The 18091-nt window shown below is 36.5% G+C and overlaps 1 protein-coding gene across 1 annotated transcript; it reads left to right on the top strand.

Annotated features, from left to right (window-relative positions):
• Positions 1–1826: 1826 nt before the first annotated feature.
• On the top strand, positions 1827–14883 carry LOC116716265 (macrophage mannose receptor 1-like). Its single transcript, XM_032557190.1, has 8 exons — positions 1827–1866; positions 1980–2384; positions 2750–3035; positions 3957–4045; positions 11554–12009; positions 13282–13641; positions 14462–14550; positions 14624–14883. Exons 1-8 carry the CDS (start codon positions 1827–1829, stop codon positions 14705–14707), a joined length of 1809 nt encoding a protein of 602 aa, XP_032413081.1. The 3' UTR covers positions 14708–14883.
• The last annotated feature ends 3208 nt before the right edge of the window (positions 14884–18091 follow it).

Genomic DNA, 18091 nt, shown 5'->3' with positions numbered 1-18091 from the left:
TAAAAAACAGCTAGAGATGATAAATCTGGTGAGAGAGAAGTTAAATAAGCATCTGTTTATAAAATTTAATTACTAATTAGCGAAGTAAAATATCAAAATTTATTTCACAACTTCACAAGTATTTTTTTATTGCAAAGTAATCTTAGTTGTTCTTCGTCTTTCCCTATGGAGATGACCATAAGAGCTGGAGGCACGACTTAGCATTGTCCATCATGCTCGTGTACATGCTGCAATATGCCACTGTTCCTCTCCCACAGCAGAGCCTGCCATTAATTCGCAGGCTAGTTAGCATGGCCACCGATGATAGCAGATAATGGTTTCTCCACCATTAGCACAACTGCAGTAAAATAGCAAACTTTAGCTTGTACACACTGGAACATTCATGAGCATGATTGACAGCACTAAGACCCTTCTCCTGGTTCTGATTGGTTGTTTCTAACCAGAGGGAGTATTTCAGTAGATGGCAGTAGGGCCACATGGTGGAGACATAGGAGTTTGATTTTTTCACACATTATCTGTCTCATGTTATTGGCATTTTGCAACTACATCACCTAATTACGCTGAGGCGCCATGATGGATGTGGGAAGTGAGGGCAGGAGTATGCAAGCGTTTTTGCCCGTATAGTCTTGGCTCTTACTTGTTCAAGTCACGCTAATTTGTCTGTGGAAGTAGCACAGTTAGTTGGGGTTCATAGACGCCAGTATTTACAAAATCTGGAAATAACTAGCTTAAATACTGATCACTTTCTTCCTCCTGACATGTTTTCTGATTTGATTAAATTGCACCATTTTGCCAAAAGTTACGCTACATTATTTATACCAACATGTCTTTAATTTTGTTTCCAGAGCCATAAATGTACTAAGCTCCTCTTAATCTTTTATTTCTATTGATGCATTTTATTGTCATTTACTTATTTATTTGTTTTATTATGTGTGCGCAATATGTACATTTTAAATGTGCAGTTGAATGACAAAGTCTGCCTATGTCTTACTAGTTTTTCGTATGCTAGGCTACGCTGGTTGCGCATTTTTCCTTGATTACAAATAATTAGCTGCGTACCTTGTATAAAATAATATTTTATTGCACCCGACTAAGCTTGCTAACTTATTAAGTATATGAACGTTAACCTTCTTACCTTGTAAAATGTTTTTGCTGCAAATCCGTGATCAAGCCGAGGGTTTGCAGTCATGATTGACAGCTGCTGCTATCCTTCAACGTCTGTTTTCCTCATCAAGACGATAAAATGAAAAGTTTGGTTATCATCCTCATCCGTTTGCCGACAGCCCAGCACCCTGTGACCATTTTTACAGTCAAACCAACAAAATAAACGCGATATTAGGCAACAAATTCGGTTTTTTGACAGGAGCTAGCGGGCTCACTGGTTGTTTTGACATCCATCATGGCGGAGCGCGCAGCGTTCTGAAGAGCGTGACGTCACGCGCCAAAGGTCAAATAAATTCGCTTCATGGAAATTCTCCAATTTCGAAAAAAACTCGTTTTAGCTCTAGCCCGAGGTAGCTTTTGATTTATTTCACAAAAGTGCAATGAAAACACTTTTTTCCTAACACACGAGTCACGTCATCAACAACCGGATGTTGTCGCTGCCGCAAACCACGAAGAAGAAGACAACAGAAAGTACAGTAGTTGGAGGTTCATGGTGCGGCATGTTTTTTAAAGACTTACAACGTTAACAAACATATTCGCATGTGATTTAATGGAAACATTACAATTGCTAAATTTTGTGAGGGGTGGCGGTTTCAGATTATTTAAAAGGTTTTGCGCACATTTGTAATAGAAACGTAGCTATTGCTAGCTAGCTATCACAAATGCCTGAAGAGGATCATTATGCAAAATCTTTGTGGTGGGGTGAGGGATATGTGATCAATACTCCTGTAACAATTTCCTACATAAAGCACAATATAAGCCATAAACCTAATTCATTAATCATTACCATCAACCATTTCTTTTTCAATATTCAGGTTTTTGCCTCGGCTCCTGCTTGCAGTTCCCTCTACGAAAGTACTACTATGTTGACCAGTTAGTGACCTGGCCTAAAGCTCAGCAGTTCTGCAGGGAGCATTACACCGACCTGGCCACGTTTGAGAGCTTGGACGACATAAAGAGGCTGCAACCTACTATTTCCTATTCCTGGGCATGGATCGGACTCTGGGATGATCCGAATGCCTGGCAAACTGCAATGGGCAACAAGTCCAACTCCTGGAGATGGTCTGCAACCGGAGAAACCAGTAAAACTGGTTACCGTTTGTGGGGCACTGGTGATCCAGACTTCAGATATTCAGGGGAGATGTGTACGTTTATGGATAAAGCTGGATACTGGTATGATGATAACTGTGGGGTGAAACACGAATTTATTTGTTACAATGGTGAGTAAAAATTTAGACTCTATATATTTTGGTATAGAAATATGAGGTTAATTTAAATTTCACTAACTTTTGTGTTTATTACAACAGACTACAGGGCCACGCAAAAATATAAAAAAATTAAATATGAGAAGAAAGTCATAATATTACGACTACTGTGACTTTATTCTCAAAATATTGTGACTTTATTCTAGTATTACTTCTACTTTATTCTCACAATATTTATTTGCTTAATATTATGACATTATTCTCATATTATCACTTTATTCTCATAATTTTATTTATTTATTTTTTACTGTGGCACTAATATTCTGTCGTAGTTTGTTTCTTTTAAAATAAAACAGGCTTTTGTTTTTATGCCGTTACAGAGCTCAATGTGAAACAACATGTGTTCATCGCAACTCCGGCAACATGGAGTGATGCTCAGAGTTACTGCAGAACGCATCACACCGACTTGGCAATGATTGAGAACGAGGCAGAAAACTCTGCAGTCAAACAGTTAATTCCAGTTGGAGTCGATGTTTGGTTCGGGCTGTACCGAGTGCCGTGGAGCTGGTCTGACAAGAGTCCCAGCCTCTTCCGACGATGGGTCTCTCCTGAACCAGACAACTACGGGGGTATTCAGAACTGTGTCTGCGAGAATACAGCACATATGTGGGGTGATGAAAAGTGTAGTGGCACCAAAGTCTTCATTTGCGAACAAGGTGATTGTTAAATAATAAGATGTTATGACAAAAAACTCTGTTTTTAACAATGTTGTAGTAGGAACAAATTTTGAGATAAAAATTTCTAGAGGAAAAACATTTCTGAAGTTGAAAAGTGTAAATTTTCCTTGAAAAAATTCTGAAAGTTTGAACGTCAGAAAATTTATAGAAAAAAATATGTAAATTTTGGAGTTTGAAAAGTTGAAAATTTGCTAGAAAAAACTGAAATTAATCTCAGAAATGTCCTAGAAAGTTTGGAAATTTATGAAATTGAAAAGTACAAAATTTGCTAGAACAAAACTCAGACATTAGAAACTTTCTAGAAAAAACCTGGAAATTTCAGAGTTTGAAAAGTCAAAAAAATTGCTGGAAAAAACTGAAAAAAATTTAGACTAATCTCAGAAATGTCTAAGAAGAATGTTAGAAATTTATGAGATACAAAAGTTTAAAAAATGCTGGAACAAAACTCAGAAATGTCAGAAAAAAATTTGGAAAATTCTGAGTGAGCTCTTGAAGAAAACTCAGAGATTTTGAGATTAATCTCAGAAATTTTAATGAAACTTGGAAATTTCTGAGTTTAGGAAGTTAAAGATTTGCTGGAAAAACTTACATTTTGATAATCAGACATTTTCTAGAAAAAACTTGGAAATTTCAGAGTTTGGAAAGTCAAAAAATTGCTGGAAAAAAACTCAAATTTTGATATGAATCTCAGAAATTTTCTATTTTTTTTTTTTTTTAAAGTAAAGTTTTTACTTTTTAGATTCATAAATTAACTCACTTTTTCCAGATTTACTCCTTTTTTCTAAAAGGCCGTAAAACTCCATCATAGTTTTGTCTTGTGGTTGTGACATGGATTATTTTTTCTGCTCAGTGGTAAAAACGAGCACCACTGTGAAAATGACGATGACAAGCGACGTCGATCTGACCGATCCAGCCGTCAACGCCCAGGTCCTCCAGCAGGTAAAGTGACCACGTTCCCTTTTACTTGTCTCAATACAAATAAAGGAACGTAACAAAATGTTCCCATCCTCAGCTTGGTGCCTTGCTGACGAACCAGGGATGGACTGATTTCAAAGTGAAATGGAAGATTGTCTCCAAGAAAAACAAAGAAAACTGAATGCAGCAAATTAATTACATCTGCTGATTTACAGGCCTTGTGTTTTTACCTTTTGCTCAATCAGATTGCAAATTATTGTCATAGAAAGTAATGGTATCTTAGGTTTTAAAGGGGACCTATTACTCAAAACTCACTTTTTGTACGTCTTTATGCTTACATTTGGGTTTCAACTGCTTCTAAAAACAGATGAAGTACTTCAAAAGACTGTTTTGGGGATCAATAAAGTCTTTTTTACTGAATTGAATTTGGAAAAAAACAAAACACCCAGCTATATTTAGGTAGTAAGTTAAAGTTTTTTGGTTTCTGAAAATTGAGTTTCAAAAGCTTCCAGAGTCACAGTCAGTCACTGTGCTGTTACCTAGCAACCCCAGCCCGTCACCTAGCAACCCAAGCTGATTTCCGCCATGTTTGGGCAGCTGGTTCTACCGCTGAGTACATTGTTCAGCGGAAAAGACCAGTGTTTTATTGTTGACTTACCATCCAGAAATATGACCTAATAATGATTTTGTGCAAAAGAAAATGTAACGAACCTGTTTTTATACCTGTTCAAGGCAGCAGAGGTCACCTGTAAAACAAGATACCTGAAAATAACAACGTAGCATTTAGCATCATATAAAGCTTAAATTTAAAGCAAAGCATGAACAGATAAACTAAAACTGTGTAGTTGAATTTCCTCTATTCACTTGTAGAAGTAGTTAGAGCCACTAGAACAGTTTAAGCATTCCTCATTTGATTAATAGTCTTGGTTTTAATGGAGTTTAACTGTAATGTCAGGCTGTTTGCTTCTGTTTAAATGTAGTTGTACCAACTGTGACGAGTTTCTAGACCAGCTCAGATTTCCTCAGCAAGGAAATGAAGTTTAATAGCTTAGTATTTTTGTGTAATTGCAAAATGTGCAACATGTAAACGAAACAATGTATGTATTTTTTTTTCTTTCTATCTAATCTTAATCTGGTTGTGCAAACAAATCCAGGATTACTTATTGGTTTGTATTTGATAGTGTAGTGTAAGAAAATGTAAGGCCACCATATAATATCAATAGGTTCTGCATTCTGGTTTAGTTCTAAAAGAGTTTTTAATAAAACTGTTAAATTGAAGAAAGCAAATAAATTGGCAGATTGATTTTATTTTGAAGTTACAGATTGAGGCAGACTAAATACAATATACACCAGACATTTTTTGGGATTAATTAAAAGAAAAAAAACTTACATATTTTTTCTTACATTTCACTTTGTGTTGGTCTATTACATAAAATTATAATAAAATACATTGAAGTTTCAGTTTGTAATTTGACAAAAACGGAAAAAATGTTAAACTACTTAAAGGAGCATTTTAAGATACTGCATGTGAAAGCTTTAGTTCTGGACAACTTTACCCCCATCTTCATATAAAATTATAATTTTGAAATTGCATTTAGTATTTTCTGATTTGAACATTTTTTTTTTTTACCCCTCCAGGGGTTATTTTTGTGGGCTCTAGTGTCCCTTATATGACAGTGGGCTGACAGGAAACAGGGAAAGACATGCGGCAAATGTCGTCGGGTACAGGAGTTGAACCCGCGACGGCTGTGTCGAGGACTGAAGGCCTCCAAATACGGGTCGCGCTGACCGCTACGCCACCACGGCACGCCCCTGATTTGAACATTTGTTTAATCATCTAAAACTTTTACTACAAGCATGACAAATTACCAAAAACAGGAAATCTGCAAGGAGAAAAATACTTCTGTTAAACTGCTTTAAATTAGAGAAATCCACCCTGATCAAATATACCATCTTGCTAAGACAAAGATATGACCCACGAAGATTTACCTCAAAGACAAACTTTGCATATGAAAATCAAAAGAAGAACCGTGAATTTTGAAGAAGGCGTCTTCCTTTCAATCCAAATAAGATGACGTCTAAACTTTCAAACACCAAGCAGCTGCATTGACCTCAGTAGTACTTTATGAATAAGAACAGGTAGATGAGATGGATAATATATATATATTTAACTTATAATATCACAATAATATTCAAGGAATTAATAAATGAAATTCAGATTTACAATTTCTGTTTGCTGCAGCGAGGTGTACTTGAATAATGATAAAAAAGGAGCGGCGTTAGCTCTTAGCAGTTGTTAGATTTCTCTTTTGTCTTTCGGGAAAAAACACCAACCATTTGATTTCAACCGCTAGCGCTAGGTTAGCACATTTGTTTTGGTCGTATTTACCCAGAACGCTTTGCGTTTTAAGTCACTTCCTGCTTTTGGAGCGACCACCAGTCCGTCACATGCATTCAAATCGCGACAGAGTTCACTTAAACCGAACCGAGAACTAGATTTTTAAACGGAGCAGATTTTGTTTTATTGCTCCAAATCAGAGTTTTACTGCACATTCGCATCTCTTCAAAACAAACCAGACAAACTAACTAAAGTGGACTAAACCTGGCTGGTGTGAATGTGTTACGCCCCTTATGAGGAAGGACTCTACCTGTAGGGGAATCATGAAAAAACACAGACATGATGTCACTGCTTTCGTCTCCAGCAGAGGTGTGACCAAGTCACTGTGTTGCAAGTCTCAAGTAAGTCTCAAGTCTCTGTCCTCAAGTCCGAGTCAAGTCTCAAGTAAAGACAGGCAAAAGTCGAGTCAAGTCTCAAGTCAGGAACCTTTAATTTCAAGTCATTTCGAGTTGTTTTTATTTATTTTTTTAAAATAATTTGCAATTATACATAAAATTCAAATATTAGACCATTTGTTCTTTTTAAAATATGTATTTGAGGTTCATTTGTGATCCTCTTATTCATCTGGTATTCTTCAAATCTGTCAGAAGTAAACAGATGTCAGAAAATAAATTACAGCCTTTCATGAATTACATTTGACTTCAGTTTACTCCTTCTATTCATAAATAAACATCAACACTACAACAATCATAGTTTTCAAAAAATGAAATAAGTATAAATGAAGTTATCACAAGTAAACTCAGGAAGGTCTGGTGCATTTATTTTTCTGCTTTTATTTCTAAGTATGTTAGTTTCAGTCCTCCGTAAATATGGGACAGATATTCTAAACACAAAATTTATTTGGGACAGTCACTGTATTTGGTCTTTTTTTTTTTTCCCAGCAAAGCTATACTACTTGGAAATGGGTTCTGTGCGACATGTGACAGTCACGCCGGTCAGTGCATTAAGTCAAAAACAGTTGACTTAATGAACTGACTGCAGTAAACAATATATTGTCAATATAATTTCCCAACGTAGATGTCTTCAAATACACCAACCATCCTTAGATGATACTAAACCCGGCTCATCATCATGATGGGACAGAGAGACTCTGTTCCCTGTGTTCAGGTCCAGAATCTGCTTTCTGTTCCGGAGCCCCGCTCACTATCCACCGGCTTCCTGAGCTAACGCGGTGCACATTATTTGTGGAGGCATTTGAAGGACCGGATTTATGGTAAATCATCACCAATTTAACCCGGAGTACACATGCTAACACGAAGTTAGCTAAAGTCAACTATCTTACAGCAAAAGAAAAGTGCCACCTACCGATCTCTGTGAAGCTTCAAATGCCGGACAAAGTTGGACGTCGTGGCATCTCCATCCGATATTCTCTTGTTGCATGTTTTACAAGTTGCAGTTCGTTTTTTAGTGGAAAGTTCATAACCTACGTAGCCAAAAGAAATTACTCGCGGAAGCATATTGAGCCGTTATTTCGTATTTCGTTCCCTGAGCTCTGTAGCTTTGCCGCGTTTTTTTAAACGTCCAAATCCTGTTAATTTGATTGGTTGTGCTGCAGCTACGTACACATACATACATAAGGAGAGAGGAAAACCATAGTGACGGTCTGCGCATATTGATACGGAGTGAGTGAAATTAATTAATGACGCCACTTTATAAATATGGGGTTTTAAATTTTAAGACTTTGAGTAAAAAATATCAAGTCTTTTCAAGTAAACAGCTTCAAGTCGAGTCAAGTCCCAAGTCAATGGCATGAAAGTCAAAGTCAAGTCCGAGTCTTTGAGCATTTTTTCAAGTCAAGTCTCAAGTCCTGATTTTAACGACTCGAGTCTGACTCGAGTCCAAGTCATGTGACTCGAGTCCCCACCTCTGGTCTCCAGTGTTGTAATGGAGGAGCAGAAGCGTCGAGTTCCCCTACATCCGATCAGACAAAACCAATCGAAACTCGAACGATTAACAAACTCTCATAACTTAAAATCTAAAAGGTTGAACTTTTCAAGAATTATAAACAAACGTAGCCGGAAAAGTAACATTAAAGAAAAATACATTGTTTTTAAACTTCATTAAACTTACGTTACCTTTTACTGTATCTGTCTGTAGCACTGAACTTGAAAGACCAAACTAATCGATCGCAGATCACTAGATCTTGTTTTCCATTTTAGTTGTCTAAAATAGTTTTTATAACCACTACAAATGCAGGTTAAATTAAACGAGCTTCAGATGACAGTAGAGGATCATTAATGTTTGTGTTTGCCGATGGATTAGGGAACCTGAGGAAACATGCAGAGGTAAGATTAGCGCAGCTGCAAGTGTTTCTGTTTAAGCTGCAGACAGTTAGTATATTTTAAAATGAAGTTGCTTAGCACTGCATTCAGAAGCTTCATTTCTGTGGTAATCTAAAAATACCTTTGAAATACTATGAAATTTAATAAGTTGTTGTTTCTTTTAGTTTAATCCCTCATTAGTGATGGAATAATGTTAATAATTTTGTACACTTAATGCCGAGGGAAACATATTGTGTTTTTATGAACAAAGGCAAATGATTTCAATATATTTAAATTGAACTATATTTGTTTGAAGAAGAAATCAAAGAGTTATTTAGTTTCACACTGGCATTAATGAAACTAAATGTAAAATTTGAATTAAAAAAACTGTGTAAGTATAATAAACACCACCTTAGAAAACATTTAATAAAGGAATAAATCAAATAGAAAGTCTTACTTTTGCCCTTTTCCCAGGTTAAACTCTCATTCAGCTTGACAGGATCAAGCAGGAACTGGAAAAACTGTTTTTTCGAAGCTTCAAGCCTGTTGGTTTCAAAATGTTCAAATTCAGATTCGACAATAAGCATCAAGCTTTGGTATTTGTTGATTTAAAAATGGCACTTTTTAAAACGGATTTACATTTTTAATATATCATACATTATATATTGTGTTTACAGTAGGAACCACCATAACATTGCGATCATAAAAATTGTGTTTGAGACATATAAACTGTTGGAGCAATTTATTCTTTATTTCTTTATCCATTTGAATTTTGTTAGTTTATTCTTAAATTTCTATTTTTTGTATTATTTACAGAGTTAATTTGCAGGTTAATAATTGTTGATTCTATTTATCTTTTGTTTTATTATTTTTTCTTATTTATTCTTTCTGAGTCGGACAGGAAGTCAGGTGGGTCAGTCCACTTTCTATAAATGTAGGGGCCTGGTAAAGGACCAGCAGGCATTTGGGTTTGGGGCCTATGGTTTTTACCAGAGCAAGAGAAGTAGACAGGAGAACAAAGGAAAGTTTGAACGTTGTAATTGTTTGCTGAAAAGGAAAATAAAAGCAACCAAGACAGTCAACAAGTTTGGACATTAAACTTCTTTTGCCTGCGTGAAGAATCTTGACCCCAGTTCCTTATAGTGGCTGATGGAACTTTTATTGGTTTTTGGTTTGACAAACAATCGCCACTACATAAACGTTTGCTAAATATATAACTAAATATGCTTATAAAGGTGCTTTAAGGCAACAAAAAGAAAAAGTCTTGACAATCTATCCTTTGTTTCCTTAAACATGTACCTCAAGTTGAGCTTTGCATATGTAAATGACATCAAGCACTGATTATATTTTATCAGGGAACATCTTCCTTTTCATTCAAAACATCAGCGACCAACATTGTAGAGGAAGCAGCTCTACTTGTGAGTAATTCTTACATATTACTGAAAATTTATGAGCTGAATTTAAGATTACTATCACAGTTAACATTTAAATAGAAATACTTTTTTGAGGAATTAATAGATGAATTAGAAACATTTGAATCTTTTTAAGTGTAAAAATAACCTTTTCTGCCTTTTCTTTAATGCCTTTTCTAAATTGTCGTGCTTTGCCAATTTTCTTTAACTTAGACAAAAATATTGTGGAGGTTTAAATTTCTTCAGTTTTTAGCTTTTTACAGAAAAATCCACAATGAACCAACAAATGGCTTGGATAACCTTCATCCTGCATGGTAAGAACCTAAATCCTGTGAGTAATAATTAAGTTTTTGCTGATTGTTTTTGTTAATTATTCCTGGACATGAAGCTCTCTATTCAGCAGTTCCACATTCATAAAGTTTGTTACATAAGAAGTAATTATGTAACTTGGAAAAACAACTTTTAAAAAACAAGATTTTACATGAACTAAACAGCACTGGTCTTTAAGGATGTGACACTTTTCTTAAAGGCGCCTAATGATCTAAAATATTACATCGCCTTTTCTTCAAATGCAAATATGTTTTATTTTTGAGAATTGCTTCAGCGCAGGAAAACAGCATCACAAGTTCAAGAGTTTCCTTTGAGAAGGTTTTATATGACGGCATATTAAACCACAGTAGATATAAAAAATTTATACATTTTTACCAAAAAAAATTAGAATTTTAAAGATTAATATCATAAATTTCCTAAATAAAAAAATAAAAAACGTGAAAATTTTTGACTTTTGGGAATTTCAAAAAGTTTCAGAAATTTCTGAAATTCTTTCTAGTAAATTTCTGATTGATTTGAAATTTTTCTAGAAAAAAGAACAAAGACAATTCTGAGTTTCAAAACTTAAAAATTTACTACAAAAACCTCAAAAAATTTTAGATTAACCTCAGAAATGTTATAAAATTTTGTTTAAACATTTTCAACTCTTGAAACTCAGAAAATTTCCAAAAATCAAACATGTTTGACATTTGAAACTCAATAATTTCAATTAAAAAAGTTTTGTTTAATTATTCTAAACATTTCTGAGATTAATTTTAAAATTTCAGAATTTTAAACAAATTTTTATATTTTCAAGCTCAGAAATGTTTTTGTTCTTTCTAAAAACATTGTCCAGATTTTATTATATTAACCAGTTCTATGTACAATAAGCTGCTGTAGTTTGGTGAACTAAACAAATGTACTAATTCTTATTGGTTAGTTTAGGAAATTCTACAACTGAAAAATCATTTTAATGACTGTAAAATGATTTTTTTTTTAGCACAGAAAATAGTTTCACACAAAAAGATGCAGTTAAACTAAACATTGCCCTTTTGAGGCTGATTTTAACGGGTTTTAGATTGTTTCAATTCACTAAGTATCTAAGGTGCAGAATGTAACATGTTTCACATCTTTTTCTTTTTCAATATTCAGGTTTTTGCCTCGGCTCCTGCTTGCAGTTCCCTCTACGAAAGTACTACTATGTTAACCAGTCAGTGACCTGGCCTGACGCTCAGCAGTTCTGCAGGGAGCATTACACCGACCTGGCCACGTTTGAGAGCTTGGACGACATAAAGAGGCTGCAACCTAATATTTCCTATTCCTTTGCATGGATCGGACTCTGGGATGATCCGAATGCCTGGCAAACTGCAATGGGCAACAAGTCCAACTCCTGGAGATGGTCTTCGACTGGAGAAACCAGTAAAACTGGTTACCGGTCATGGGCCACTGGTGAGCCAAACTTTATAGAAGGAAAGGAGACGTGTGTGACGATCTATGCTGGAAAGTGGTATGATAAATCCTGTAACATGGAGAACAGCTTTGCTTGTTACACTGGTGAGAATATAAATATTTTAAATTTTATTGGAAGACTTTCACCACTACAATCCTGTTTGTCTTAATAATATAAAAAGTATTTGTTCAAGTTGAATTCATTGTGCCTATTAGACTTGAAAGGGAATGTATTATGCAAACATTTTGGGTCACAGCTGGTTCAATAAAAAGCCCAAGTGCTTAAAGAAACAGCCATGGTTTTTGGTGTCTGGAAAATGAGCCTTTTCAAAAACTGCAACCGGAGAAACCAGTAAAACTGGTTACCGGTCATGGGCCACCGGTGATCCAGACTTCAGATATTCAGGAGAGATGTGCGCGTTAATGGTTAATGCTGGGTACTGGTATGATGCTAACTGTGAGTTGGGACTCAAATTTATTTGTTACAATGGTGAGTAAAAATGTAGAGTTTATACATTTTGGTATAAAAAATGAAGTTAACTTAAATTTGACCAACCTTTGTGTTTATTACAACAGAGTACAGGGCACACACAAAAAAAAGAAATATGAGACTGTGACTTTATTCTCAAAATATTGACTTTATTCTAGAATTACTCTTATTCTCGCAATATTTATTTGCTTATTATTATGATTTTATTCCAACATTATTTGGACTTTATTCTCATAATTTCCATCCATCCATCCATCTTCTTCCGCTTATCCGGGGTCGGGTCGCGGGGGCAGCAGCTTCAGAAGGTAGGCCCAGACTTCCCTCTCCCCAGCCACTTCTTCCGGGGGAATCCCGAGGCGTTCCCAGGCCAGCCGAGAGACACAGTCCCTCCAGCGTGTCCTGGGTCTTCCCCGGGGCCTCCTCCCGGTGGGACGTGCCCGGAACACCTCACCAGGGAGGCGTCCAGGAGGCATCCTGACCAGATGCCCGAGCCACCTCAACTGGCTCCTCTGGATGTGAAGGAGCAGCGGCTCTACTCTGAGTCCCTCCCGGATGACTGAGCTTCTCACCCTATCTCTAAGGGAGAGCCCAGCCACCCTACGGAGAAAACCCATTTCGGCCGCTTGTATCCGCGATCTCGTTCTTTCGGTCATGACCCAAAGTTCATGACCATAGATGAGGGTGGGAACGTAGATCGACCGGTAAATCGAGAGCTTCGCTTTTTGGCTCAGCTCTCTCTTCACCACGACGGACCGGTACAGCGCCCGCTTGACAGCAGACGCTGCGCCAATCCGCCTGTCGATCTCCCGCTCCCCTCTCCCCCCATTTGTGAACAAGATCCCGAGATTCTTGAACTCCTCCACTTTATTCTCGTAATTTTATTTATTTTTTACTGTGGCACTAATATTCTGTCGTAGTTTGTTTCTTTTAAAATAAAACATGCTTTTGTTTTTATGCAGTCACAGAGCTCAATGTGAAACAACATGTGTTCATCGCAACTCCGGCAACATGGAGTGATGCTCAGAGTTACTGCAGAACGCATCACACCGACTTGGCAATGATTGAGAACGAGGCAGAAAACTCTGCAGTCAAACAGTTAATTCCAGTTGGAGTCGATGTTTGGATCGGGCTGTACCGAGTGCCGTGGAGCTGGTCTGACAAGAGTCCCAGCCTCTTCCGACAATGGCGCCCTTCCGAACCAAACAACTACGGGGGTATTCAGCACTGTGTCTGGGAGAATACAGCACATATGTGGGGTGATGAAAAGTGTAATGCCACCAAAGTCTTCATTTGTGAACAAGGTGATTATTAAATAATAAGATGTTATGACAAAAAACTCTGTTTTTTAACAATGTTGTAGTAGGAACAAATTTTGAGCTCAATCTCTGAAAATTTCTAGAGAAAAACAAACATTTCTGAGGTTGCAAAGTCAAAAATTTCCTTGAAAAAAATTCTGAAAGTTTGAATGTCAGAAAATTTATTTTTAAAAAGATGTAAATTATGGAGTTTGAAAAGTTTAAAATTTGCTAGAACAAAACTCAGACATTAGAAACTTTCTAGAAAAAACTTGGAAATTTCAGTTTGAAAAGTCAAAAAAATTGCTGGAAAAAACTCAAAAGATTTGAGACTAATCTCAGAATATCCAAGAAAAATGTTAGAAATTTATGAGACAGAAGAGTTTAAAAATTGCTGGAACAAAACTCAGAAATTTAGAGATGAAACTCAGAAATGTCATAGAAAAAGTTTGGAAAATTCTGAGTGAGTGCTTCACTCAGAGATATTGAGATTAATCTCAGAAATTTTAATGAAACTTGGAAATTTCTGAGTTTAGGAAGTTAAAAATTTGCTGGAAAAACTTACATTTTGATAATCTCAGACATTTTCTAGAAAAAACGTGGAAATTTCAAAGTTTGGAAAGTCAAAAAATTGCTGGAAAAAAACTCAAATTTTGATATGAATCTCAGAAATTTTCTAATTTTTTTTTTTTAAAGTAAAGTTTTTACTTTTTAGATTCATAAATTAACTCACTTTTCCCAGATTTACTCCTTTTTTCTAAAAGGCCGTAATGCTCCATCATAGTTTTGTCTTGTGGTTGTGACATGGATTATTTTTTCTGCTCAGTGGTAAAAACGAGCACCACTGTGAAAATGACGATGACAAGCGACGTCGATCTGACCGATCCAGCCGTCAACGCCCAGGTCCTCCAGCAGGTAAAGTGACCACGTTCCCTTTTACTTGTCTCAATACAAATAAAGGAACGTAACAAAATGTTCCCATCCTCAGCTTGGTGCCTTGCTGACGAACCAGGGATGGACTGATTTCAAAGTGAAATGGAAGATTGTCTCCAAGAAAAACAAAGAAAACTGAATGCAGCAAATTAATTACATCTGCTGATTTACAGGCCTTGTGTTTTTACCTTCTGCTCAATCAGATTGCAAATTATTGTCATAGAAAGTAATGGTATCTTAGGTTTTAAAGGGGACCTATTACTCAAAACTCACTTTTTGTACGTCTTTATGCTTACATTTGGGTTTCAACTGCTTCTAAAAACAGATGAAGTACTTCAAAAGACTGTTTTGGGGATCAATAAAGTATTTTTTACTGAATTGAATTGGGAAAAAAACAAAACACCCAGCTATATTTAGGCAGTAAGTTAAAGTTTTTTGGTTTCTGAAAATTGAGTTTCAAAAGCTTCCAGAGTCACAGTCAGGCACCGTGCCGTTACCTAGCAACCCCAGCCCGTTACCTAGCAACCCCAGCCCGTCACCTAGCAACCCAAGCTGATTTCCGCCATGTTTGGGCAGCTGGTTCCACCGCTGAGTACATTGTTCAGCGGAAAAGACCAGTGTTTTATTGTTGACTTACCATCCAGAAATATGACCTAATAATGATTTTGTGCAAAAGAAAATGTAACGAACCTGTTTTTATACCTGTTCAAGGCAGCAGAGGTCACCTGTAAAACAAGATACCTGAAAATTACAACGTAGCATTTAGCATCATATAAAGCTTAAATTTAAAGTGAAGCATGAACAGATAAACTAAAACTGTGTAGTTGAATTTCCTCTATTCACTTGTAGAAGTAGTTAGAGCCACTAGAACAGTTTAAGCATTCCTCATTTGATTAATAGTCTTGGTTTTAATGGAGTTTAACTGTAATGTCAGGCTGTTTGCTTCTGTTTAAATGTAGTTGTACCAACTGTGACGAGTTTCTAGACCAGCTCAGATTTCCTCAGCAAGGAAATGAAGTTTAATAGCTTAGTATTTTTGTGTAATTGCAAAATGTGCAACATGTAAACGAAACAATGTATGTATTTTTTTTTCTTTCTATCTAATCTTAATCTGGTTGTGCAAACAAATCCAGGATTACTTATTGGTTTGTATTTGATAGTGTAGCGTAAGAAAATGTAAGGCCACCATATAATATCAACACCAATTTTTGGGGATTAATTAAAAGAAAAAAAACTTACATATTTTTTCTTACATTTCACTTTGTGTTGGTCTATTACATAAAATTATAATAAAATACATTGAAGTTTCAGTTTGTAATTTGACAAAAACGGAAAAAATGTTAAACTACTTAAAGGAGCATTTTAAGATACTGCATGTGAAAGCTTTAGTTCTGGACAACTTTACCCCTATCTACATATAAAATTATAATTTCGAAATTGCATTTAGTATTTTCTGATTTGAACATTTTTTTTTTTTACCCCTCCAGGGGTTATTTTTGTGGGCTCTAGTGTCCCTTATATGACAGTGGGCTGACAGGAAACAGGGGAAGACATGCGGCAAATGTCGTCGGGTACAGGAGTTGAACCCGCGACGGCCGTGTCGAGGACTGAAGGCCTCCAAATACGGGTCGCGCTGACCGCTACGCCACCACGGCACGCCCCTGATTTGAACATTTGTTTAATCATCTAAAACTTTTACTACAAGCATGACAAATTACCAAAAACAAGAAATCTGCAAGGAGAAAAATACTTCTGTTAAACTGCTTTAAATTAGAGAAATCCACCCTGATCAAATATACCATCTTGCTAAGACAAAGATATGACCCACGAAGATTTACCTCAAAGACAAACTTTGCATATGAAAATCAAAAGCCGTGAATTTTGAAGAAGGCGTCTTCCTTTCAATCCAAATAAGATGACGTCTAAAAGATGACGTCTAAAAAATGACGTTTCAAAAACCTCCAGGTTGTAGTGCAAAACCACAAAATTATTGACTTAAAACAATCTCATGTTTCTTGCTGAAAAGTTACCGGTGAGTTAGTTTTGTCTTATTTCAAGTTTACCAAAATATTTGCACAAGAAAAGACCAAAATACTTAGCAAGATTTTGTGTTTTTGCAGTGTATTGAGTCACAATCAACGGCCACTACACTATTACCTAGCAACCCAAGCTGAGCTCCAGCACATTTAGTCAGCTGGTTTTACCACTTTGTGCGCTGTACAATGGCTGCTGGAAAAGACAAGTGTTTTGTTGTTGACTTACTATTCAAAAACCTGTTGCTGCATTCTTTCTGGTGGTGCAGCAGGCTCCACTTCTGCTTTTCAAAGCTGTACGGCTGTATAATTGCACATCTGTTTGCAGCCGTTTTTACTTGCGAGTTTAAACATTGATTTTGGGGGGGCCGTGGACAGCAGCTGCTTATTTGGATTTAAAGTGACAGGGCCCTTAAACATCTCATTCGGAAACATGTTTGGAATGGCCCATAGACTTATCCTAAGTTGTTCAAGGAAGCAAACAGGTTGCCTTTAAAGTACACCTATAACAAGCTCAACTTTTGTTTTGATGCAGTTACAGAACAAAATGTGAAACAATATGTGTACAACTCACTTGTGAGCACATGGAGTGCAGCTCAAACATACTGCAGAACGCACCACACCGACCTGGCAATGATCGAGAGCGAGGCAGAAAGCTCAGCAATCACAGAAGTAATTCAAAATGACGTCCAAGTTTGGATCGGTCTGTACCGGGTGCCGTGGTGTTGGTCCGACAAAAGCCCAGCTTCCTTCCTCAACGAGGGTTCCATCACCATAAACAACTACCTCGGTAATCAGCACTGTTTCGTTGAGGATCCTGCTCACCGGTGGGGTGACGACGAGTGTAGGAACAAGCGACCTTTTATCTGCCAACAAGGTAACGACTAAATTAGAAATTCAGGAGCGTGCGATTGAAAAATCTCATCTTATGACATAAATCACTTTTCTGTTAAGTGTTAAATATGGCCACCACTGTCAGAATGACTGCTGCGACCGATGCTGATCTGACTGATCCAGCCGTCAACGCCCAGCTTCTGCAGCAGGTACAGATTCTGACTCTCCTTTTACCTGCTTGTCTTTAAGTAAGTAACCAGCGTTGTTTTATTCTTCCTCAGCTCGATGCGCTGCTCAGAACTCAGGGATGGACAGATTTCAAGATGCAATGGAAAATTCTGCCAATGAAAAAGGACAAAAATTAATGCACAGAACGTCACTACAACACAGCTGCCTAATATTTTCTGCAAATTCGTGGTTGTATATTTGACTCCAAAACAAAACATTTCATCATGTTATCAAAAATATGGACAAAAACAACGGTTTTACATTTGTTTTGTGCTCAAACACAGACAGAAAAATATTAAATAGAGCAATATTTTTCACCAGATGTAATTAATCATGAAATGTATTCAGTCTGAATATTTCAGCCCAGGTTTGACATTTTGAGTTAGAGGTAGGTTTTTAAAAAGATTTACCTGATCATTGTTAATCCT

Source organism: Xiphophorus hellerii, chromosome 3 (assembly GCF_003331165.1).
Source record: "Xiphophorus hellerii strain 12219 chromosome 3, Xiphophorus_hellerii-4.1, whole genome shotgun sequence".
NCBI lineage: Eukaryota > Metazoa > Chordata > Actinopteri > Cyprinodontiformes > Poeciliidae > Xiphophorus > Xiphophorus hellerii.
Note: the sequence above shows the minus strand (reverse complement) of the source record. Positions and strands in the feature narration are given on the sequence as shown.

Excerpts from the sequence above, each read along its gene's own strand:
- LOC116716265 (XM_032557190.1), top strand. The coding sequence starts at position 1,827 with ATGCCTGAAGAGGATCATTATGCAAAATCTTTGTGGTGGG. Across the intron at positions 13,642-14,461 it reads AGTCTTCATTTGTGAACAAG|TGGTAAAAACGAGCACCACT; the intron begins GTGATTATTAAA and ends TTTTCTGCTCAG. Across the intron at positions 14,551-14,623 it reads ACGCCCAGGTCCTCCAGCAG|CTTGGTGCCTTGCTGACGAA; the intron begins GTAAAGTGACCA and ends TCCCATCCTCAG.